Below are 26755 nucleotides of genomic sequence, written 5' to 3'. Positions count from 1 at the left end.
TGAAGGAAACCCGAAATGTAGAATTTTTAAGATAGAAAGAATTGATAGATTAAGCCTCGGACGATATCAGTTATTTATATTATCCATCATACGTCATGGATCACCAGTAGGAATATTGCGAGTAAGCTTGTGAAACTAGTTGAGGTTTCAGGGTTATTTAATTCAGCCATTTTGCCTGTAAAAATTCATGGAGACTGAAGTGCTCAAGGCTAACCTTAACGCAATTCTCTTCTCTTCTCTTCTCTTCTCTTCTCTTCTCTTCTCTTCTCTTCTCTTCTCTTCTCTTCTCTTCTCTTCTCTTCTCTTCTCTTCTCTTCTCTTCTCTCCTCTCCTCTCCTCTCCTCTCCTCTCCTCTCCTCTCCTCTCCTCTCCTCTCCTCCTCCTCTCTTCTCTTCTCTTCTCTTCTCCTCTCCTCTCCTCACCTCTCCTCTCCTCTCCTCTCCTTCTAGTCTCTGTTTTCTCTTTTCTTCTTTTTTCGTCTCGCCTCTTTTTTCTCTTCCCTTCTGCCTTTTTCTTCTAGTCTCTTTTTTTCTCTTCTCTTCTGCTTTTTTCTTCTCCTATTTTATGCTTTCTTATTCTCCTTATCCTTTTTATCATCTTTTTCTCTCTTTTATTATCTTTTCTTGTTCTTTACTTCTATTTTTGTATTCTCCTCTCTCCTCTCCTCTCCTCTCCTCTCCTCTCCTCTCCTCTCCTCTCCTCTCCTCTCCTCTCCTGTCCTCTCCTCTCCTCTCCTCTCCTCTCCTCTCCTTCTAGTCTCTGTTTTCTCTTCTGTTTTCTTTCTTCTCGTCTCTTTTTTCTCTTCCCTTCTACTTTTTTCTTCTCGTCTCTTTTCTCTCTTCTCTTCTGTTTTTTCTTCTCTTTTATGCTTTCTTCTTCTCTTTATACTTTCTTATTTTTCTCTTTTTATTATCTTTTATTCTTTCTTTCTTCTTCTACTTTTGTATTCTCTCCTCTCCTCTCCTCTGTCCCTCGATTTTCTTCTCTTGAGCTTCTATCTTTTTCTCCTGTTTGCTCTCATCATTTCTTCTCTTAACACGATTATATATTTTATCCTTTACTCTAATCATTTATTCTCTTTTTTGCTCTTATCATTTCTTCTTTTTTCCCATAATTTCATCTCTTTCTCCTATCATTTTTCTCCTTTTCTACTCTTCACTTTTGCTCTTCTCTTTTTTGTCATTTGCTCTTTTTTTTCTTCTTCTCTTTTTCACCTTTGCTCTTCAGTTTGCTATTATCTGGGTTCTCATCTGTTTCCCATCTTCCCTCACGTTTCCTATTGTATTACATTATCACTCGTGAATATCACATTTCCTGCATTTTGGACATGAATATTATTTGTACTTACTTTCAGTGTTGCCATAGCAATCAGGACTCCACCGCTAAGCTGTCATGTTTGTTTACCTAGCAATACAAATGTCATTTTGGTAAGACTACGGTGAACGTTGTCTCGATTTCTTCTAGCTTTGAACGTTGTTACTCACTGGCACAGCACATAGTATATATATTACACTGGAAAATTAGAAATATCATAGCAGAAAATAATTAAACCGACACCATAACAATAAAAAGCTGCGTTTGGTGCGTTAGCACAAAAAATTCTATTTCAGAAATGTGTTTGGCTGTAGTGGCATTTCCACAGGGTACACTCTGTCACCGAGTCGTGCTCTGAACGAGTTAGTTATTCATGCTGTTATGATTATTACTATTGCTGCTATCCTTGTTAACGAGAAAAGTTAATCAGCTGTGTACTTCACTTGGCCTACTTTTCTTTACAACAATACGTAATTTAAAACAAGCCGTTACTTTCTAAAACAGAGCACACTCTCGCTCAGCTTCATCAACTCGCTCGCTTCTCGGTCACTCACCGAACAAACTCACTCATCTCCGATCAAATGACTTGAATCAGTTCAATTACTACTTAATTCCAAATCATTGATCTAAATCATAATCAGTGCTTCGTCTGAATTAGTCACTTTAAATGAATTCACACATCGCCCGAAAGTCTCAACTCGTTTTAATTCAAGTCACTCAGTGTTTCACCTGAATTAATTCATTCTTACTACTTTGTGTTTAATTTCAACTGATTGATTTTAATTCAAGTCACTCACTGTTTCATCAGAACTCATATGTATCAATTGATCCACTGCATTTAATTTCAACTCTGATTTTAGTTCACATTCACATCACACCGCTAATCAATCACTCAACTCTATAAGCTGAGTCAACTCACTTCATTCAGCACCAATTCACTTATATCAGTTCAATTAACTGTTTAATCTCAACTCATTCGTTTGGATTCTTGTTTCTCTTTCACCTGAATTATGAACTTCAAGGGCTCCTTGACATTCCAGAGATTGGCAACCCTGATGTACAGTGTAACTCAATGACAAACCCATAACAAAGCGACGATATAGGGGAGTTCACGTAAGATTATTTCCTAAGACGCTACTATGGGCAATGTTGCCAACTGTTACCAGATATCACCAAAGCAGGTAAAATCATAATGCTACTATACTGAAACGATAATACCAATTATTATTTATTCGTTTATAATTGATTGATTCAGCCAATACACTCTCGCTCAGCTTCATCAACTCGCTCGCTTCTCGGTCACTCACGGAACAAAATCACTCATCTCCGATCAAATGACTTGAATCAGTTCAATTACTACTTAATTCCAAATCATTGATCAAAAATCATAATCAGTGCTTCGTCTGAATTAGTCACTTTAAATGAATTCACACATCGCCCGAAAGTCTCAACTCGTTTTAATTCAAGTCACTCAGTGTTTCACCTGAATTAATTCATTCTTACTACTTTGTGTTTAATTTCAACTAATTGATTTTAATTCAAGTCACTCACTGTTTCATCCGAACTCATATGTATCAATTGATCCACTGCATTTAATTTCAACTCTGATTTTAGTTCACATTCACATCACACCGCTAATCAATCACTCAACTCTATAAGCTGAGTCAACTCACTTCATTCAATCCCAATAAATTCACTTATGCCAGTTAAATTAACTGTTTAATCTCTACTCATAAGTTTGAACCTACTATCTGTGTAACCTGAATTAGTTGATTTAAATTAATTCACTCATTATCTCTAATATTAATTTATTGATGTAAGTGTAAAAAACTTAACGTTTCGTCTGCATCCATTCACTTAAAATCTAGATCAATTTACGTATGTGCTGTATTTAATCAACTCTTTTTTTTTAGTTCAAGTTACTGAGTGTTTCACCGTAATTAATCAATCAATAATCCATTCTTACTACTTTGTGTATAATTTCAACTGATTCAAGTCACTCAGTATTTCATCCGAACTCATTTCTATCAGTTACTACGCTGCATTTAATTTCAACTATTTGATTTTAATTCATATCACACCACTAATCAATCACTCAACTCTATAAGCTGGGTCAACTCACTTCAATCCCAATAAATTCACTTATATCAGTTCACTAACTGTTTAAACTCATCTCATTAGTTTAAATCTTAGTCTCTGTGTATACTGAATTAGCTAATTTAAATTAATGCATTCCATTATGAACTTTCTGATTTAAATGTAAAAACCTTAACGTTTCGTCTGCATCCATTCACTTAAAATCCACATAAATTCACGTACTGTATTTAATGTGAACTCGTTTGTTTTAGTTCAAGTCACTCAGTGCTTCATCTGAATTAATACATCCTTATTTATGTGTGTAATTTCAACTGATTTATTTTAGTTCAAGTCACTCATTGTTTCATATGAACACATTTGTATCAGTTCACTTACTGTATTTAATTTCAACTCTTCGATTTTAATTCACATCACAGCTCTAATCAGTCACTCAATTCTATAAGCCGAGTCAACTCACTTCATTCTGCACCAATTCACTTATATCAGTTCAATTAATTGCTTAATCTCAGCTCATTAGTTTGAATTCTAGTTTCTGTTTCACCTGAATTATGAACTTCAAGGGTTCCGTGACACTCCGAAGGTTGGGAATCCTGATGTACAATTTAACTTGGTGACAAACCCGTAACAAAGCGACGATATAGGGGAGTTCACGTAAGATTATTTCCTAAGACGCTACTATGGGCAATGTTGCCAACTGTTACCAGATATCATCAAAGCAGGTAAAATCAGAATGCTACTATACTGAAACGATAATACCAATTATTATTTATTCGCTTATAGTTGATTGATTCAGCCAATATTTTTTACTTAGTTATTTATCGTCGCTGTATCAACTACTAGGTTATTTAGCGTCGATGAGGTTGGTAACAGCGAGATAGTATTTGACGAGATGAGACCGAGGATTCGCCATATGGATTACCCGACATTCGCCTTACGGTTAAGGAAATCTCTGAGAAAACCCAACTAGAGAATCGAACCCACACCCGAGACCAACTCCTGATCGGCAGTCACGCGTCCCCAGCCGACTGAGCTACGCCGGTGGCTATCCAACATTAAAATGTATTTTATCTAGCAACATGAAATTCATTGATTTGACTAAACACTTTACTATTCGTGAACCTAACCTAAAAGTGTATTTTGTTTGACTAGGCTACATGAAATTATAATTACTAAAGCAGATTACCACTTTAAAATGTATGGTGTTTATTCATTAATTGTTACTGTATTATTTACTTAAACATCATCATCGTTATTATTATTATTATTATTATTATTATTATTATTATTATTATTATTATTATTATTATTATTATTATTATTATTTTTACTTGAAACAAGTAAAGCGATCGGTTTGGAAGTAAATCCCGAAAAGACAAAGTATATGATTATGTCTCGTGATCAGAATATTGTACGAAATGGAAATATAAAAATTGGAGATTTATCCTTCGAAGAGGTGGAAAAATTCAAATATCTTGGAGCAACAGTAACAAATATAAATGACACTCGGGAGGAAATTAAACACAGAATAAATATGGGAAATGCGTGTTATTATTCGGTTGAGAAGCTCTTATCATCCAGTCTGCTGTCCAAAAATCTGAAAGTTAGAATTTATAAAACAGTTATATTACCGGTTGTTCTTTATGGTTGTTAAACTTGGACTCCCACTTTGAGAGAGTAACACAGGTTAAGGGTGTTTGAGAATAAGGTGCTTAGGAAAATATTTGGGGCTAAGAGGGATGAAGTTACAGGAGAATGGAGAAAGTTACAGAACGCAGAACTGCACGCATTGTATTCTTCACCTGACATAATTAGGAACATTAAATCCAGACGTTTGAGATGGGCAGGGCATGTAGCACGTATGGGCGAATCCAGAAATGCATATAGACTGTTAGTTGGGAGGCCGGGGGGAAAAAGACCTGTAGGGAGGCCGAGACGTAGATGGGAGGATAATATTAAAATGGATTTGAGGGAGGTGGGGTGTGATGATAGAGACTGGATTAATCTTGCACAGGATAGGGAGCAATGGCGGGCTTATGTGAGGACGGCAATGAACCTTCGGGTTCCTTAAAAGCCATTTGTAAGTAAGTATTATTATTATTATTATTGTTATTATTATTATTATTATTATTATTATTATTATTATTATTATTATTATTATTATTATTATTATTAGGAAAATATTTGGGGCTAAGAGGGATGAAGTTACAGGAGAATGGAGAAAGTTACACAACACTGGACTGCACGCATTGTATCCTTCACCTGACATAATTAGGAACATTAAATCCAGACGTTAGAGATGGGCAGGGCATGTAGCACGTATGGGCGAATCCAGAAATGCATATAGAGTGTTAGTTGGGACGCCGGAGGGAAAAAGACCTGTAGGGAGGCCGAGAGGTAGATGGGAAGATAATATTAAAATGGATTTGAGGGAGGTCGCATATGATGATAGAAACTGGATTAATCTTGCTCAGGATAAGGACCAATGGCGGGCTTATGCGAGGGCGGCAATGAACCTGCGGGTTCCTTAAAAGCTAGTAAGTAAGTAAATATGTAAGTAAGTATTATTATTCAAATCAAGATTTCAGGTATAACTCCCTGTGAAGTTAATTTGAATAATTTCGAGGGAAAAATTGTTCCGGAGCCGGGTATCGAAACCGGGACCTTTGGTTTAACGTACCAACGCTCTACCACTGAGCTACTCGGGAACTCTAACCGACACCGATCCAATTTTTCCCTCTATATCCACAGACCTCAAAGTGGGCTGACAACCGTCAAGCAACGAACTTCGAGTGCACACTAACTCCGTGTGACTTAAATTGTGGTTTTCTGTTAACGAACAGTGACGTGTATTATGCAAATCAAGATTTCAGGTATAACTCCCTGTGAAGTTGATTTGAATAATTTCCCTAGAAATTATTCAAGTATTATTATTATTATTATTATTATTATTATTATTATTATTATTATTATTAAAGAAAGAAAACTCGGACTGTATAGTGCGATGAACTAGGCTTGTCGCGTACCACTCAGACGTGTTCAGTTCAATCTAAAGATACTTTGAACGAAGTGTAGTTAATTCTGGTGCATACACGCGTGTCATGCCCGTACTCCAGATTGGTCTGGCCGACGGCGGGCGCTATCAGCGTGAGTTACGTAAGGAATGGTATTTTCCGAGCAGATGCGCGCATCACAACTGGCAGCCAGGCTTGGAGCAGCCATTTAAGTAAATCGAGTGTTTGTTCATTCAGTTAGCGGCAGCAATCTTACAAAAAGTGCATACGGGCAGGTGCGTGGAGCATAATGAAAGTATTGTACTTGCGGAATGCCATGCATAGGGCAGCCCCTATCGTCTGGAAAGATGCTGGAACCCAACAAGGACACGACTTCTCGTTGTAGTCGGGTTATTGCTGTGACAGACATGTGCTATACATAACCAATACGCATTTTCCGGTCTGGTGCAACCAGGGTTGCCACCATTTACTTTTCAGAAGTAGACACATAATTTGGGGATTCTTTGCTCGTTGATTCAAGGTTTTTAATAACTGCATACAGTTAAACACTAAACATAAAATAATTAATCTAGTATTGTCTTGTTAATACCCCAAAACACAGTGCAATAATTAGGGACCGCGTATTTTGTATTAAAAAAAAAAGTGGTGATTTCGGTGTCAAGTCTGCCTCTATTTCGGAGGGTATTTCGTGAAATAAGCTATCAAATAAATGTATTAATCATAATTGTTCCATATATCAAATTTCAATTTAAACATTAGATTCTAGAAAACAGAAATTTCTGAATATTTGAAGAACAGTAAGTGGTGTATAAATTAAAAAAAAATGTGATAACTAGAGCCCGGATGTTTGGCAAAATGCCTTTTTTTACTGGGTGAAAATAAATCATTATTTGCATAGATATAAATGTGATTTGGAGTAAATCAAAGTGATAGGACCAATTTTCATTTTGCCTATTTTGCCTTTTGAGGTGTTTCTTACTATTAAATGCCTGTTTTTGTCATTTTAAAGCAATATTTCTTATTTGCAATTGTATAATTCATTGTAATGTAATGTTTATGAAATTTAAATATTTGAAACAACGACTAACTTTATTAACAGTAGTAAATAAAAGTAATGTATTTCGGTGCTTAATCTGCTAATAATCGTGCTTTAATATTATTGGTGTAATATGAATAATGATCGACAATCCACAGTTACAAATATAATATTGCCATGTCTTCACGGTATCAACAATCAGCTTTGTAATAATTTTAAATATTAAGCTCGTTCTCATAGAAGCTGTCACGTAGCTCTTTCAATAGTTTGCTTTCATATATGAAAGTTTCTTTCAACCCATAAGCAGTGCTGACTAGATCAGACGCTATGGGCAGTACTCTATAACAGAGTCGCCAGTATGAAAGGATAATTCCGAGCCATTGGCGTGAGACGAACTCGATAGCTCAGTGGTAGAGCGCCTGACCGGAGAACAGGAAATCGCAGGTTCGATTTCCGCTCGAGGTTGTGAAGTTTTTCTTTCATACCATGGCATGATTGTGACTATAATACAGACGTGGACAAATTATTAGCAAAATTTAAGATTTTTATTAATATATTTTTACAAAATATGATTCTTCAATTTAGACTACAGTTGACATTTTTGTGTATTTCCAAATTATTAGAAAAATTGAAGATTTGTATTGTATATTTTTCAAAATTTAACTCCTCAATTTGGACTACTTTTGATATTTTTGCATACTTACAAATTATTAGCAAAACTGAAGGTTTTTATTGTATATTTTTACAAAATTCGATTCTTCAATTTGTACTATAGTTGACATTTTGGATATTTCGAAATTATTAGCAAAACTGAAGATTTTTGTTTTATATTTTTACAAAATTTGACTCTTCAATGCAGTTGACAATTTTGCTAATTTACAAATTGTTAGCAAAATTGAAGACTTTTATTATATATTTTTACAAACCTTGACTCTTCAATTTAAACTACAGTTGACATTTTTGCATATTTCAGTCTACTGTAATGATGGAAATATCCAAAATTGTCAAATGTAGTCTAAATTGAAAAGTCAAATTTTGTAAACAGAATTATCATAAAAATCGTCCATTTTGTTAATAATTTGTCCACGTCTGTAGTATTTAAATTCATTCATTAATTTCTGTTAGGAACTGGACGTCTACGTAATATTATACAACTGTTTAAAATAACTTAAATAAAAGGGCCTCGTTAAGTAATTAACTGTCACGTGATTTCCTCCCTTTCTACGACCCTACGACATAACCACATGGACGGACAGTAGATAGCATGTCTGAATAATTTTATCTTTTCGGATCGGGCAGAAGTGAAGATTGAATTTACAGTACGTAAGGTACTCTTTTATAGAATAAGTACAGAATTATTTCAACACAAGTTACTAGTACGAAGAACGAAACTGATAATTGGGATTATTTACAATAGTCTATAGTGTGATAATATGCACATTAGAACTGAAGCATGTATCAAAATGAACGGCCAACATTTAAAAAAATGTGTTTAAATATCCATATTATGATTATTTTTCAATTTAACTTCATTCTCTGTATTGTACGCTAATGTGCTGTAGACAGAATAATATACACTGCATAATGAATACGTCCACATGGACAGCTCAGTTCGTGAGTAAAAACACTCATTGTTAATACTGTACTGTATTTTGATTAAACAAAAACCTAATGAAAATGATCAAACTCAATAGCGCAATATTTCCTAGTTTACGTAAATGGATGAACTACTTTTCTTCCCTCCTATACCTAGTAAAGTGATTTGTTTGTATTTTACGCCAGTATCATCGAACTTCAGTCGTGGAGGGGGTAGCAAACGGCGTTGTTCCAGAGGTATAGGCAAGTTAATATTAAAAATGTTAGTAAAAATAAAATGATGTCGCTGTAGATAACTAATTTGGGGAAACTCTAGAAAAAAAAAAAACCCAATTGCGATCTTGTCCTCCGGAAGTGTCACTTTGAATTTTTCTGGGACTCGAACCCTCACCGTCTCCGTAACAAGCTGAAGGTGTGATCACTTAGCCATCGCAGCGGTTCCTGAAAAGTTATACCCGAAGTAGGACCAATAACTTTACGTACGTACTCCCCGTTAATGAGACTTCAAATTGCTAGTTTCCCCGTTATATGATGATACTCCCTGTGGTTCTGTAATTGGACCAGTGTGATTGGATTGAGCCTCAAGGTGACTGTGAATGGGTCTCATAACTTGGCAGTCCCCTCTTCTGTTTTCGTAAGATGTGTTTACAATTTTAACCGTTTGACCATTAGCCCAGTTTCTGTTCCTACGCCCCTCGGCGCGACAAATGGAATTGGTTTCATCATGACGCGTAATGGACGGCCGACGGAGTGAGCTCGCTCGATGGCCACTTTGCAATACACCTGGAGGCGCAGTGGATGCTACCTGCTCCGACAGTGGAGGGGGACAAACTTAAATTAGATATCTCGGATAAAAGGATTGTGACTCAATGGAGATGTGTGTGGCGCTTTCCTAGTTCGACTCCTGCCAAGAAAGGCCTTTCTTCTTCTTTTTCTTTTATTTTTCCTTGGATTAGGCCTTTGGCCTATTGCAGTTTCAACATCCTAACCTCGGTCTCTCCATTTCTTCTTTAAGGTGGATTAAGTTCCACGCTTGTCTGGAGATTGTCTTCATGCAAAGATGGAATGTCTTGCAAAAATTGAAAATTGAGATAAATACCTACACTACTTTGTTCAGAAAATGAAGCCCTTTTCAATGTAATAGAGAGTTATATGATGATGCTATAACTAGGTTCCGTATTCCAGCTATCTATAAACTGAAATGAAGTCTGATTCGAAATATGTGACGTCACAGAGCAGGTATAGGTACTTACTTACTTACTGGCTTTTAAGGAACCCGGAGGTTCATTGCCGCCCTCACATAAGCCCTCCATTGGTCCCTATCCTGAGCAAGATTAATCCATTCTCTATCATCATATCCCACCTCCCTCAAATCCATTTTAATATTATTTTCCCATCTACGTCTCGGCCTCCCTAAAGATCTTTTTCCCTCCGGCCTCCCAACTAACACTCTATATGCATTTCTGGATTCGCCCATACGTGCTACATGCCCTGCCCATCTCAAACGTCTGGATTTAATGTTCCTAATTATGTCAGGCGAAGAATACACTGCGTGCAGTTCTGTGTTATGTAAATTTCTCCATTCTCCTGTCACTTCATCCCTCTTTTCCCCAAATATTTTCCTAAGCACCTTATTCTCAAACACCCTTAACCTATGTCCCTCTCTCAAAGTGAAAGTCCAAGTTTCACAACCATAAAGAACAACCGGTAATATAACTGTTTTATAAATTCTAACTTTCAGATTTTTTGACAGCAGACTGGATGATAAAAACTTCTCAACAGAATAATAACAGGCATTTCCCATATTTATTCTGTGTTTAATTTCCTCCCGAGTATAATTTATATTTGTTACTGTTGCTCCAAGATATTTGAACTTCTCCACCTCTTCAAAAGATAAATTTCCAATTTTTATATTTCCATTTCGTACAATATTCTCGTCACGAGACATAATCATATACTTTGTTTTTTCGGGATTTACTTCCAAACCTATCCTTGCGGTACAGGTACTTCCGTATACGAAATAGTTACGCATCCTCTTCCCTCTTCCTCTACAAACTCAAAATCGGGACGCAGTCATAGTGAGTAGTCTTATGGATCACTGCCCTTACTAGTCATATTATTTAAATAACTACATCTTTGTGGCTGACTGAAGGTTCATTGCAGAGGTAAAATGCCTTAGGTAAGACGCTCAAGCGTGTAGTATTGCAGGGCATAGTTGAGGATATTTGAACTAATTTTCTTTGTTGGTGAATGTCACTTATGTCCCGACCACTACAGGAATTTAATAAAATACCTTCAAAATGCCTTGGATTGAAAGTATTTAGTAGATAATTGATGTGATCACTGGGAGAGCTGTAAACCCACCCAACCCACCCTAAATACATACCTTATACACGAAAATCGTCGTGTGTGAACGAAGAAAACCGCCATATTTCTTTAATGTAACAGTGAGTTTTAGTGTTGCCAACTTAGTAATAATATACACACTTAATCAAACCTTACCTATCCTTTCTCATAATACTACACACCTAATCAAACCTAACCTAACCTGTCACATAATACACACCTAATCAAACCTAACCTAACCTGTCACATAATACAACACACCTATAGTAACATTCCTCATACTTTGCATCATTTCGTTTTCATGTATTGCCGACTCTGCCAATCGTGTCGGTTTCCATCTAGTGGAAGTGGATCGTACTAATACTACCAATTTGAAGGAGCAACAATGGCAACTTTCATAATAATTACATTTTACATGTTTCGTGATATACTAAATGTGTTAATGTAGCAATAATTCTCTGTATATGGTACAGTAAGATTTTAAATGTGTTGTGGTTGTGATAAAAGTATTGAACATTGGTTTATAGTGCCACATTGGCAGTGACAAATGTGTGCAATATTCGTTCAGTGGCCGGTGTATGCTCTACATTGACCTCTTTGTCAATAGGCCTATAGATAACATTACATATAAATTGTGTAAAATAAACGTGAAAGTGACAAAAACAGTGCACTGAAAGACACTGCAATACCAAAAGACACAGGAAGTGTGTTGAACATATCTAATCTAAAAGAACCAGTACCATCATAATCTGAAAATTATGAAGATATTAACTCGACGCTTAGATTGGATTTGTGTAGCCTACCACGATGTTCAGTGCCAACATCCCAATTAATAAATTAAATAATCAACGTTTTAGGGAATTTCTAGAAAAGTACATAGAAAATTAGTGGGTTTTCAGTGATGAACGACATGCAATATCCTAATGAAACACGAAAAAATATCAGACGTTAGGAATATCTTATACTACATCATGCACCAGTAACGTCATGTGCTATTGAACGAATTTCTTGCAGTAAAGAATTATTTCAAGTGATACCCCAATCCATTTAGAGTTGGAATCTTCTCAGTGCGCTGAAACAATCTTCATTATATAGGCCTACATAGTTACACTGAATAAGGCCAGTTCGCATTTGTAAAGCAAAACCATTATTTTCTGGTATGGATTTGGGATCAAACACACATTAACTTATTCGAGAATAGCTTGAATTGCTAGCTCGGGCTTCCGGTGGATGATCAGCGAACTAACGTTTTTCGTATTCATAAACCAGTGTTAGCGATATGATACGATATGAATCCTGTACAAATAATCAGTCGATAGCCGGGGCTAGTTTAGCACGCTCTAGCGCGGGCTAGCGAAATGTCTATGAATAGCAGTCTGTGAATAACACCCTTGAGTTTTAGATTTCTGAGACTGGACTAAATAATCATATTTGTTTTTGTTTTGTAAATAATTATGTTGTTGGTGAATAAATTTTTTGAACAATAACGGAATAATTTAAACGGAAATTTATGTGAAAATAAATATATAATCCTTCCTGACTTTTGAATATTCCTATATTTTAATTTTATAAGACATAGTTTATAGTTCTGTAAATTATGTTGATGAAGAAATTTTGCAACTTTAATTTACTTTTGCTTGTGTTTAAAAACAAATGAGAATCGAAGCGTACAAATACTAAACGAAATATTATTTACTGTTTATTTATTTCATTTGCCATAGCAAAAATAGCGAAACAATTCCAACAGAAGTTTATATGAAAATAAAATAATTTTTCCTGACTTTTGAATAATCCTATATTTTAGTTTTATGGATCAGAACTAAATAGTCATATTTGTTTTGCAAATTATGTTGATGAACTTTAATTTAATTTGTTTATGTTTAAAAAACAAATGAGAATCAAAGCATACCAACACTAAGCAAAATATTTAGTATAATTTATTTTTCATTGAAATTATAGGCCGTATTTTCGAGTCTCTTGTTAAAATAATATGCTGTTAGTGTTTTTCGCTCAGTTTGACGGTTTATTATGATTATTTATGAAGACGCGTAGTGCCGTATGACTTGGTAGGTCGTCTTGAAACAGAGAGGCCGACCGACCGCGTACCTGTATGCAAATGGTTTTGGTGCGGGTAGTATAGTGTGGGCTGGTGCTATCGATCAGCTGCTCTCCCGAGGGCTACAGAACAAAGGAACACACCCTACATTGGTTTTTGGACGTGTCCTGTTTACGGAATTCCATCTGGAATCGGTTGAAATGCTTGCTGTCCAATCTATACAATTCATTAAGTCTATTACATTTACTGAGCAAAGAACACAGGCTACGCAAAGTTGTCGCGTTCAGGAGCGGGTGTGGCGTGGAGGTATCAGAAAAAGTAACTTATGTTTTTGGTCCATTCTTACTTTCCCATTATGCGAAGTATAGAGAAAAAATAAGAGTTTCGCGATTACCATGGAAATAGACCTATCTGTTACTTGTTGAAAGCCAAAGCCAATATACGCTATAAAATATAGTCCCGTAAATATTTTACTACTACTAATGTTTTACACATATTATGTAAATTCAAATCAGTGCAATATAATTAACCATCATGCTAGATTAAAAGAAACCTAATATATATATATATATATATATATATATATATAATTTGAACTGGTAATGGAAATTACGGGAAAACGGCTGAACGGATTTTAATGAATGACCCGCCATTTCGAAGCTTGGCATCCGAGGATTTTCAGAAAAATAGTAACTTTCAGTGATGCGTTAGTTTTCCTACATAATTTTCCTATTTTCCAAAATCCATCTTTCGTCAGTTTTGAGAACTAATTAATTGCATTTCAGTATAAAACAAAACACAAACTACAATAAACAATAGGCTATTACACGAAGGCCATGACCTGCAGGATTGGTGACATTGAGCTCAAATTCAATTGGTTATTGAAAAGTTCAGGACTTATTAAAATAATTTACAGGTCTGATTCTGCAGTGTGTAATTTTCTGAGTACAGCTGTGTATTTGATATTAAAATCTACAAAACTTGAGGTGGTTTGATGACATTATTAGGCCTACGATTAGAAATTAAATATTATTATAGTTAATGCACTGATGAGACTATTTTTCATTAATTATACCTATTAATACTATATTGATTATATGAAAGTGAAACGTTTTGGGGTTATGTAAGTAGATGTACAGAATATCTTAAATTAGATCTTCATTTCTATAATTTTTATAACTTTCACCTAGAATCCACAATGACCTGAAATAGCTATTGCTTTACTGTACATTAATGTGTACTTGATCTTTTTTGTTTATCACGGCGTAGTGATACATTAGTATGGATCTTGGCTTGGATAGATAACAGACTATTTGATCTGTTTGTCGAAAAATGTTCCCAAGCGATGTAAAGAAAGTTATGAATCCAAAAGGCCTATACGCTATAAAATATAGTCCAGTAAATATTTCATTATAACTAACGTTTTTATACATAATATGTCAATTTAAATCAGTGCAATGTAATTAACCATTGTGCAAGACTGAAAGAAACCTAATGTACTTATACATTAATATATACTTGATCTTTTCCGTTTACCACGGCGTAGTGGTACATTAAATATACCCATAGTACCTCGCTTGGATAGATAACAGACTGTTTGATCTGCCTTTATCCTGTCTGTCGAAAAATGCCCTCAAGCAATGAAAAGAAAGTTATGAAGGAGATTAATTCATTGATAAGTGCATATCCTGGATTAAAGCTTCATTGTGTCTAATGTGTGTTTAAATCTAATCGCGAGAGAATGGAAATAACAGAGCGTCGCATGAAGGATGTGGAGAGGAAATTACATAAGCTTTGCTCACGTTCGAATTCAACGGTAATATTGTTTGGAGAAATGTATTATCAAAACTCACTCACGTATCGCATAAAGAAGGCACTGAGATGGAAAATGTGTTTCCTAATCCATTAGGCATGAATGTTTCATTCTTGTAATGCTTATTAGCGTGCTTTCAGGAATTATTTTTCCGATTCCATCGATGGTTTTTACAAAGTATAAACAGAAAGTATTGTGTTGCCCCAAACACAAAGCCGATTTGTAAATTTCCACGCAAATACAAGTTTTCAACACTCCTGTCACAGCAAACGTGGCTTTGAAAATGCTATCTGTGTACGGCGGTTTCCCCTAAACCAGCGTTTCTCAAACTATGGTCCGCGGACCACCTGTGGTCCTCGAAGTTTGCCCTTGTGGTCCTTCAAAAAAGACAGAAGAAAAAATAAAATTCGAACGAATTGCGTATCACACTGTAGCTTAAAATCTCAGAGTTTGAAAATGACACATTGCAATCGAATTTCACTTTTTCTCCCAGTACAGACATTTTATGAAATTTATTACCCTACCCGTCTATCGACTTCTCACTCTACTCTCAGCAACAAAAGAGGGATTTAAAGCACTATATACTGTACCTGGTGTTTCTCGACATTTTTCCCTGCACATCTGGCGCCGCGCCTTTAACCCAGCCAGGGACCACCCGAATTCATAACAGAGTACTAAAGTACCGAATCTTAATTCTATTTTAATATATATATATATATATATATATATATATATATATAAATTTGCTTTCGAGGGAACAAGAGTAAGGTGGTCCGCGGAACTGATCTGACTTTAAAAAGTGGTCCCAACTTCAAAAAAGTTTGAGAAACGCTGCCCTAAACTATTGGGACGAATTTTGTTTATATTCATTATCGAGGAACTAACATTCAAACCGTGCTTTTTTCCTTCAGATCAGAATTTTCAGGGGATCAACAAAACATTGCCTCTTTATGCAATCGTGATAGAACCATATTTTGTTGTTGTTGTAATCCTCTTGGCAAACTTAAACGTTAGGAGTAAGCTTTCCAAATCGTAAGATGATAATGTTTATTAAATTTCAAATTGAAGTTTGGAGAAAACATCTTTTGGTTGAAATTCTTGGATGAAACACGTTTAGATTGACACCACTTTGGAGATAAAATATTCTATTTGGATTTCAGTATGAACAACAATTACATGACAACTGACAGTAACAGTAATGGCGGACCAACAGACAATCACAGTCAAGAAGAGCAGTTCCCTGATTAGTACACCTTCATTTCTCATTCTGTGTTCCATTTCGCACGCTCCATTATTCTCCATATCCACATTTAAAATGCTTACACTCGTTTCTCTTCATCGTAATGCCCATGTTTCTGCCCCATAGAATACCACACTCCAAACAAAGCACTTCTCTACTCTGTTGCTTACTTACTTACTTACAAATGGCTTTTAAGGAACCCGAAGGTTCATTGCCGCCCTCACATAAGCCCGCCAGCGGTCCCTATCCTGTGCAAGATTAATCCAGTCTCTATCATCATATCCCACCTCCCTCAAATCCATTTTAATATCATCCTCCCATCTACGTCTCGGCCTCCCTAAAGGTCTTTTTCCCTCCGGTCTCCCAACTATGCATTTCTGGATTCGCCCATACGTGCTACATGCCCTGCCCATCTCAAACGTCTGGATTTAATGTTCCTAATTATGTCAGGTGAAGAATACAATGCGTGCAGTTCTGTGTTGTGTAACTTTCTCCATTCTCCTGTAACTTCATCCCGCTTAGCCCCAAATATTTTCCTTAGCACCTTATTCTCAAACACCCTGAACCTATGTTCCTCTCTCAGAGTGAGAGTCCAAATTTCACAACCATACAGAACAACCGGTAATATAACTGTTTTATAAATTCTAACTACTCTGTTGCTTAGTTTTTTTTTTTCCAGAGGTCCGCAGAAAATGCTCCTTTTTCTATTAAAAGCTTCCTTTACCATTGCTATCCTTCTTTTGACTTCCTGGCAGGAGCTTATGTTACTATTTACAGTACATCCAAAATATTTGAAGCTGTCGACTTATTCTACTGCCTCATTTCGAATTAGCACATTTACCTTCACTCTTCAGATTCGAGTTGTATGTATATTATACTTACCTTTATCCTACACTACTCACAGCTATCATTTAGCTATTTAGCTCCATTTGCATATTTTGTTGTTGTTGTTAATGTTGTAATCCTCTTGGAAAACTTAAACGTTGGAGTAAGCTTTTCAAATCGTAAGATGATAATGTTTATTAAATTTCAAATTGAAGTTTGGAGAAAGCATCTTTTGGTTGAAATTCTTGGATGAAACACGTTTAGATTGACACCACTTTGGAGATAAAATATTCTATTTGGATTACAATATGGACAACAATAACATGACAACTGACAATAACAGTATTGGCGAACCAACAGACAATCACAGTCAAGAAGAGCAGTTCCCTGATTAGCACACCTTCATTTCTCATTCTCTGTCCATTTTACACGCTCCGTTATCCTCCATATCCACATTTAAAATGCTTACATTCGTTTCTCTTCATCGTAATGCCCATGTTTCTGCCCCCACAGAATACCACACTCCAAACAAAGCACTTGACTACTCTGTTGCTTAGTTTTTTTTTCCCCGGAGGTCCGCAGAAAATGCTCCTTTTTCTATTAAAAGCTTCCTTTACCATTGCTATCCTTCTTTTGACTTCCTGGGTTTCGTTGTTTGTGGCTCACGATGACGACTAAAGACATCGCAAAAAGAAAAATGCACACTTAGTCCCTGTGCAGATAAATAAATCTTGTCACTTTAACTGTGGGGTTTCGAACACGTGTTTACCGGATTTGTAGCCGGAAATGTTACAAAATGAGCCATGACGATATCACCGGTTTTGAGATATCGCACAACGAAAATTTATCGTTTGATGCAGAGCCGTGTAGCTATTTGACATATGTGACAAGCTTTTGTTAGTCTGCAGGGTTGTAAATTAACAGGCTACCTGCTCCGACCCTCTGTTAAATCCAATTTCCTGCCTTGAGCCCTTTAGATTGTTGCGTTGGAGTGCTTGGTAGCATATTTGTTTGATACAGTGAAATAATTTGTGGTGCCGAGCAAGACCCCTCTGGTGACAATTCTGCGAACCGCTCTCGATGTGTGCTCTGCGTGAAGAGAACATACTCGACTACTGAGCGAAACTCTGTGTAGCGGTAGACAGAAAGATCACTGCCTGTACTTGTATTAACCCCATCTTGGTTGGGTTCAGGTGTCCGCTAATTGCTTTATACCGAACCAGAAGTAGGTCGGCGAACTGGGGAAAATAATCCTGTTGTTGGCTTTCCGAAAATCCAGACTAAGTCGCTTATCTAGCTTCAGTATTGTTAGAGTGACGTTGATATCTGAATGTTTGTCACTGCAACTTGCGATAAGTGAACATCTGATATGAAAATATTGACCTTTCTCAGCATAAAGGAATCATTTTTATGAGGAAAAAATCAAATATGCAACAGTTTAGGAGTTCCAACTTTACGGTGACTTATCCAGGATTGCCACCCGTCCCAAATTTCCCGAATCTGAGCAGAATGTCCCGAATGAAAGTCTTACGGGACGTCGAATGTTCCGAATTGTTGTTGTAATTTCATGCTAAATAATTTTAGCAGATTTAAGGAGTTCTTCAGCGAAAAAACCGTGCTGGCAACACTGCTCACATTCTGCAATTATTTATTTCGCGGTTGTTGTTTGCCACTTACGTTATTCTTGGCTGGAAGCAGTGTAGACACTTCTGGTGCAATTGTACGGATCTGGTACAATTTTAAGTGACCTGTACCCTGGTGCGTACAACTACTTTTTTGGTACAATCTGTACTTTCTTCTAATTTTTCTAGTGTGAAAACTGACATTATAATAACTGGTTTTAATAAAGTTGAAAACAATTAATTATGATTATTACCAAGTTGGTAGCATCTACTAAAATAGGTTTTTTTATTTTAGTAGGTTATTTTACGACGCTTTATCAACATCTTAGGTTATTTAGCGTCTGAATGAGATGAAGGTGATAATGCTGGTGAAATGAGTCCGGGGTCCAGCACCGAAAGTTACCCAGCATTTGCTCATATTGGGTTGAGGAAAAACCCCGGAAAAAACCTCAACTTGTCCCGATCGGGAATCGAACCCGGGCCACCTGGTTTCGCGGGCAGACGCGCTAACCGTTACTCCACAGGTGTGGACCTAAAATAGGTAGCACCAACGTTGTGATTATCATCTCCAGCCGACAATCAGATTTATAGCTCACTTTAAGGTCAACACATTAACAGAGAATGTAAATAATTAGAAACTGGTATTGAAGTTTTAGTTTCTTTCATTCACCTCTTGACCCATTGGCCATTGTTGATATAGATTACTACGACTATTTCGTTCAGTATATGACGTCATTCCATTTTCGGCCAATGAAGTGTAATGAAATTTTGAATTCTAACCAATCACAGTCATACAACGCGATAATTTCTGCAGCTCGATTTATCAATTTGAATTTATCGCATGGTCATTCTTTTGTTTAGTCAGTGTCGCCAACTGTTTCCACGATGATCATGAATCCATTGTACTAAATAAAGTGCGAAATCCTATTTCCACATCTACATCTTCATCTTCTAGTTCCATGGGCATTGTATATAAAGAAAATGACATTCCTTCATAACAATTGTTCATTTAATTAATGTATTAATGAGGTTATGTTTAGTTCTACTATAAAGTGTTTAAATTAATTTATGATTTCAGCAGATAATGAAAACGTAGTTTTGTTATAATAACAAGAGAAAAGCGCAGTACGTGTAATTAACATTTTTAAACCTGTATTTCTTTTTTCTCAATTGGCATTACTGAATAACATTCAATTTCTTTATTGCAGTAATCGATATTCATCTATTTCGACTTCACAATGTCTGAATAGGTTAAGTATTCATAAATATACAATTATTAACATTTTGTGAGCGAATTTTAGGGATATATTATTCACATTTTTATTTTATTCACGAAATAGTCCTAATAAATGTCACTCGGGGCCTGAGATTTCTTGTGACATTACTATAGATAATTGCTACTGCTGCAAAAGGCAAGACTGGACTGGTTATTATGATGTTATTTGTCTGTAATTCTGTGTATTGTATTAAATATTTCACTATAGTTAGTTATTTGTTTTTTTTTCTGTAATTCGCAATATGGTATTTGTCGCAATGCGTAGGCCTAAACACTGTTTATGACTTTGTTACTCTAGTGTCCTAAATATTTTTCCAACTTAGACAACGTTGGTATGAAGCCGTTTGGTTTATGGCCGGTAGTGTATGGTTATATTATTTAAAATATGTAATAACTTTAATAACAAATCAGAAGGTTGATGGAATATTGGCAGACCGAGAACAGTCTGGAGATATCAGTTTTAAGAAAACTTAGAAGCCGTACTTCGTTCGTTTGGTTTAGTGGTGCGTATGTGGACATAATTTCAAATGCACAGCCTTAGACTAAAAAATTGAACTATTTTCTTTAGCGTGAATTTGTGTAAGTCCACTTCGGGCAGCGCCTGTTTGACATTGGAAGGGAATTTATGTTTATTTTGCATCTAATTTATGCCTTAAATATATCTTTGTTATAGATTAGTTATACACTTGAACTATAAATAGACAGAAAAAGCAAAGAACAAAACAAAAAAAGAACAAAACAAAATAAGAAAACAAAGGAAAAACGGAGCGAAATCGTGCATAAGAAAGTCGTTCACGTGTAAACTTGAGCTCTCACGGAAATCAACCGAAGTTTTCGAAGGGAATTTAGAATATGGCAGCGAGCCATTTTTTGCCTAAGATTGTGCAGTACAATAACCATCACAACTCTGGGAAGATCAGTATTAAGTGGATGTGCTACTGAAATTTCCAAAATCTACAATTTTTAGCTAGAGAGTTGAAATTTTCACTGAATATGCATATCAATATCATAAACACTAAAAAAAGAAAATAAATTGATTTTGTTTTTTCTTTTTAATTTTCTTAGTGAAAATCCTATTTCTAAAAAAAAAAAAAAAAAAAAAAAAATGTTATTAATCTAATTTTTTCTTAAAAGTAACACTGCATATTGTGCAATGGAGCATCAGTAGTGCCCTACGGTAATTGGTTAATTTGTAAAAAAGAATATAATTTATTCAATGTTCAAACATTAATAAAAAATATTACTGCGTTACGTATAATTATCTAGCAATAAAACTATGCTGAATACAGCCAATCAAATGCTTCAAGTCACAACAGAGATATTAGTGAATAAGCAAGTCAAGTTTCATCACTATAGCTTTAACCACTGAGAAATAAAATGAATACTTGTCGTTTGAAACGTAGAACATTTATTTTTTGAGGTAGGTACCGCTAATTAAATTTAAAGTTTTGGTTACACATAACTCGTGTATTGATACAACTTCTACCAAATTATATAAAAGTTTACATATAATAAAAATATTTAAATACAATTTTCACGAAAATACCCATGGAACTGTCAATTTTTTAGAGCGAAAATAAAAAAGTGATGAAATTTGTCAAAATTCGACTATTTTCATTAGCGCAACACCGTAAGGGGGATCATGTAGTAGCGATATTGCAGATTGTAAACCTTTCACAAAATGTTAAATGTCTCAGATTAGTGTAGTGGTTTTTTTCTCATTTTTTTTTGTACACAAACGGTATTTGAGCCTTTCATTTGGCATCAACAAATTTATAATCATAATATTAATTTATTATTTTTAGTTACTCAATTTAAAGGAAATAATTCGCTGCTATTTTTCTGTTTCAAATTTTCAGGAAAACTGTAGCCATTCAAACTGTAGAGGATGAACTGATTTTACAGGGTTATAAGCCTAATTTCATAAATATTAAGTAAATAAGGTAAAATAAAAATGACTTTTTTCCTTATGACAAAAAAAAAAATGTAATTCATAAACTTTATAACGTAGGAAGATCACTTAGTCGATCCTCATATGTAGCAGCAAACTAAATGAAAATAATAAATTTATATGATAATTATCAATTTGTTGATGTTAGATGAGAGGCCCAAATACCACTTATTTGTGTACAAAAAATTAGAAAGATCCACTGAATTATATCTGAGATATTTAACGTTTTGTGAAAGGTTTACAATCTGTAGCACCGCTACTGTATGATCCCCCTTAAACAAACAGAAGGAAACACTTATTCCTATCCGTTTGAAGTAATATGATGCAATTATGTTTATGGGGATCCCACGGGGAGAGGACTGTATTTTTTGGTGAAAATTGACCAAGTTTTCAAAAAAAAAAAAAATTTCTTTAAACTACTCTGTGATATGTGTGGAATGCATTGCAAAACATTTTGTGGGTATTTGTGCCCTTACCGGATGTTGAGACGCCATTTTTAAACTTCCTGCGCTATGGATTTTTAAATCACACACCCCCTTCTATAATTGTTTCCAGGAACTTCATTTTTTTGCTACATTGCCAGACAAAAATGGTTATAATTTCTGAACTATTAAGGATACATGCATGAAATTGAGAACACACATTGTATAGACTATTAGAAAGCGTTTCTCTGCAACAGAATTTTGTTAATTGATTTAATTTTAAAAATATGTCTGTCTGTTTGCAAAAAAAAATATAGTGTTATTAAATTTTAATTGTTTATTTTACAAATGTAGGGACTAATATAAAAAATTCTGTTACAGACAGTTTGTAGAGCATGCTTTTGCAAGTACATTGCAAACACTGTTTGAATCTATCTTTAAAAATGGCTTAAATATATCGGTTTTAGTAAACTTCTGCATTGGGTACATTTTTTTTTTTTCAAATCTAGGCCCTCAAATATTTTCTTTTTCAAAATATTTATATTTGATTGAGTTGCGTCCACACCTGTGGAGTAACAGCTAGCACGTCTGGCCGCGAAACCAGGTGGCCCGGGTTCGATTCTCGGTCGGGGCAAGTTAACTTGGTTGAGGTTTTTTTCCGGGGTTTTTCCTCAACCAAATATGAGCAAATGCTGGGTCACTTTCGGTGCTGGACCCCGGACTCATTTCACCGGTATTATCACTTTCATCTCATTCAGACGCTAAATAACCTAAGATGTTGATAAAGCGTCGTAAAATAACCTACTAAAATAAAAAAAAAATTGAGTAGCTACAGCCATCAGCTCTCTACATATAAAAAATTAATATTATACATCAAATAGAAAAACAGTTTTTAAAAATACCGCCCTCTGCTCTTAAAACGTTTTTGAAGAAAACGAAATGCTGGTAGACCGTTAATATTCTGAGGATGTGAACAGTGTATACTCTATTTTATTTCAAGGAGTACAGTTCGGTGGCTCCTTTGAACACCCACTTACAGATTTATGACTTCCTACACAAACACCTATGACAATTCCATCCTGTCCCTCGTCCCAACACTGCACAGTTGCCACAATCCTGGTGTCCCTCGAAATGAGACTGACGGGATTCTTGGAATTCGGAAAAGATGCAGCAACTCTGCCTCCACGTGGATTTGACGGGAGCCTGTCAATTCTTCTAAACAAGGGTTGTGATTGGTTACTGACAAGAGACGACAAGATTTCCGTCACAGTAAGAAAGACATGTATTTATGACAACCAATATTAGTAGGGGCAGTAGAAGGTCTGTCGGCAAAGTCCTTTCTATGAAACTGCACTCCATGAAAAAAAAATAGAGTATATGATACAGTTGTGCTTGCGTTTTTGGACTCACTTTTGTCGTTCCTGTTGCAGTCATGGAGAGTGAGGCAGAGCGCTCCAGCGGGTCGACGGTGAGTCCCGGTCCATACGCCGGAAGTGGCGTCACAGCCTGCAGTCCGGCGAGTCCATACTTCCTGGACAGCGCGCTCCCCAGCGACAGCGACCACAACTACGATCATCACAGCTCCGAGGAGGAGCTGGAGGTGATCAACAACCCCAGCAACCCCGTGGTGAAGTGTGTGAGCACGGCAATGCCGGAGAAGCGCAAGTGGTCCCAGATCACGGGTGTCAGTAACACTTGCCACGTGTCCACGACGAACTCTTGCGCCGCCGCGGGTGCGGGTGGTAGTTGTAGCTCGAGTGTCCCCGCCACGGCCGCGGCGTCCGCTGCTGCCGACCAGAGTTCCGGTAGTTCCGACGAAGAAGTTCAAGGGCTGCTCGCGGCGATGGCCACCCCTGTACAGTTCCGAACGTCCCCGCCGTTGGACGCTCATAAACCCGGCCGTTCCCTCTCGCCGCCCCCAAAGTTGTTCCATTACGGAGGACACGCCGCCGCCGCCGCTCTGGAGGTTTCGCCCCGCAAGAGGCATCGGCACACGCCTCGCGCACATCACATCCAGCGGCCCTGCCTAGACTTCGAGAAGATGCAACAGGTAAGGCTTTGTCTTCACGCCACTGCAGTGTTCTGTTCTGTTAAATATGTTCAACGGTTACACTTTACTGTAATGCTGGTGTCATGACGCCACTGATATTTGATAATCCGTCTGTGTTAATTCTTGACCGATACAGTGCTATCCTCTCTTCGCTTTATGTTGCTCAGTGGCGTGCTGTACTATGCAGCAAGTAGGGATAATACAGGGACATAATTTTATTTTTACTTCAATTTTTATTGTACCTGAGTTTTTGAATGCACTTCACTTCCACCTCTTCTACTAATGAAGTTCAACCGTCCTCCACACAGATCCAAGACCGCATATACAGTCAAAGTAGCCTTACGGTCACAGTAAACAGTACGTTCCAAAAATATATTCGCGTTTTCTAGTGACGAAAGAGTTTTCAATATTGCATCATTTTCGCACAGGTACTGTCGTCCATTTGCCTACGTTACATTCCGGTTTTCCCCACCTGCTTCTATTCGCCTCTCTGTAAAGGCTAGTGGCTGGGCTGTCTTAGCTCTTTTCTGGGAACATTAATTTCTGTTACGAATTGGACGTCTACGTAATATTATATCCATACAACTGTTTAAAATAACTTAAATAAAAGGGCCTCATTAAGTAATTAACTGTCACGTGATTCCCCCCCTTTCTACGACCCTGCGACAAAACCACTTGGACGGACAGTAGATAGCCTATCTGAGTAATGTTATCTTTTCGGATCGAGCAGAAGTGAAGACTGAATTTATAGTACGTAAGGTACTCTGAGAGTAGGTATAGAATTATTTCAACATGAGTTACCAGCACGAAGGACGAAACTGGTAATTGGAATTACACACATTAGAACTGAAGCCTGTATCGAAATGAACGGCTACCATTTTGAAAATGTGTTTAAATATCCATATTATGATTATTTTTCAATTTAACTTCATTCTCTATAGTGTACGCTAATGTGCTGTACACTGTATAATAATAACGTCCACATGGACAGCTCAGTTCGTGAGTAAAAACACTCATTGTTAATACTGTACTGTATTTTGATTAAACAAAAACCTAATGAAAATTATCAAACTTAAAAAGCGTGATATCTCCTAGTTTACGTAAATGGATGAACTACTTTTCTTCTCTCCTATACCTACTAAAGTGATTTGTTGTATATTACGCCAGTATCATCGAACTCCAGTCGTGGAAGGGGGAGGGTAGCAACCGTTGATCCAAATGTATAGCCAGGTTAATATTAGAAATGTTAGTAAAAATAAAATGATGCCCCTGTACAAGCCCAGGGCCGGATTTAGGTATAGTACTGCCCCTAGACAGTGCTAAAATTTGCCGCCCCCCAACTCCCACAAATAAGGAGCAGCTATTATACAGGCCATGTTTAGTTTAAATTATTTTTAATTGAAATGTTACTTCTTCTTCTTCCCCTTAGTTTAACCTCTCCCTTCTAGGTACATTTACACGACTCACGCCACCCGGGCCTTACAGGGCCGCGACCTGTCGGGAGAGGAATTAAGCTATGGATCATGTACATACTTTTTTGACCACACAAGGACATGGCGGGCCTCCCCGGATGAGAGATCAGCTCAATGCCAGGGCCACCTCCGATACAACACAAACATTTAAGACATTATACAGCATTCACTCACACATATGAAAGGATTAAGGGAAGGATCGCCATCCATGGCCGGACTTTCAAGAGGTACAATTCCGGCATTTGCCTGGAAATAACTGAGAAAACCATGAAAAACCTCAGTTAGGATTGCCGGCCCCTGGGATCGAACCCCGGACCTCCTGAATGCAAGGCCAGCCCTCTACCACGCCGCTCGGTTGAAATGTTACAATTTAGAAAATAATAAATTACTGGAATCAAAATACATGCACTTTACTTGTGAATTATAAAGATTTCCGCACTTTCTTTACAGAGAAAGCATTGATGATGTCATTAAAGTCGATCTGATGAAGCACATCAGACTCGGTGCAAAGAAACATTCATTGCTGAAACAAAATTAATTTGTGAAAGGCAGGCTGTGGTTTATTTTTAAGCATTGGTTTTATTTTTGGTATAAACGAGTATATCTTACTTTCATAGGAAGTATAAAA

At 36.4% G+C, this 26755-nt stretch overlaps 1 protein-coding gene across 3 annotated transcripts in view; it reads left to right on the top strand.

Moving 5' to 3' along the window:
• Reph (Regulator of eph expression) overlaps positions 1-26755 on the top strand; it is a 517096-nt gene that overhangs the window by 82609 nt on the left and 407732 nt on the right. For all 3 annotated transcript variants that reach the window (XM_069830362.1, XM_069830363.1, XM_069830364.1), the window contains one exon: positions 24036-24655. In XM_069830362.1, the coding sequence (XP_069686463.1) occupies positions 24036-24655 (620 nt within the window). The remainder of the gene's footprint in view (positions 1-24035; positions 24656-26755) is intronic.

Source organism: Periplaneta americana, chromosome 7, assembly GCF_040183065.1.
Source record: "Periplaneta americana isolate PAMFEO1 chromosome 7, P.americana_PAMFEO1_priV1, whole genome shotgun sequence".
Lineage (NCBI taxonomy): Eukaryota > Metazoa > Arthropoda > Insecta > Blattodea > Blattidae > Periplaneta > Periplaneta americana.
This window is presented reverse-complemented; position numbering and strand designations above follow the sequence as displayed.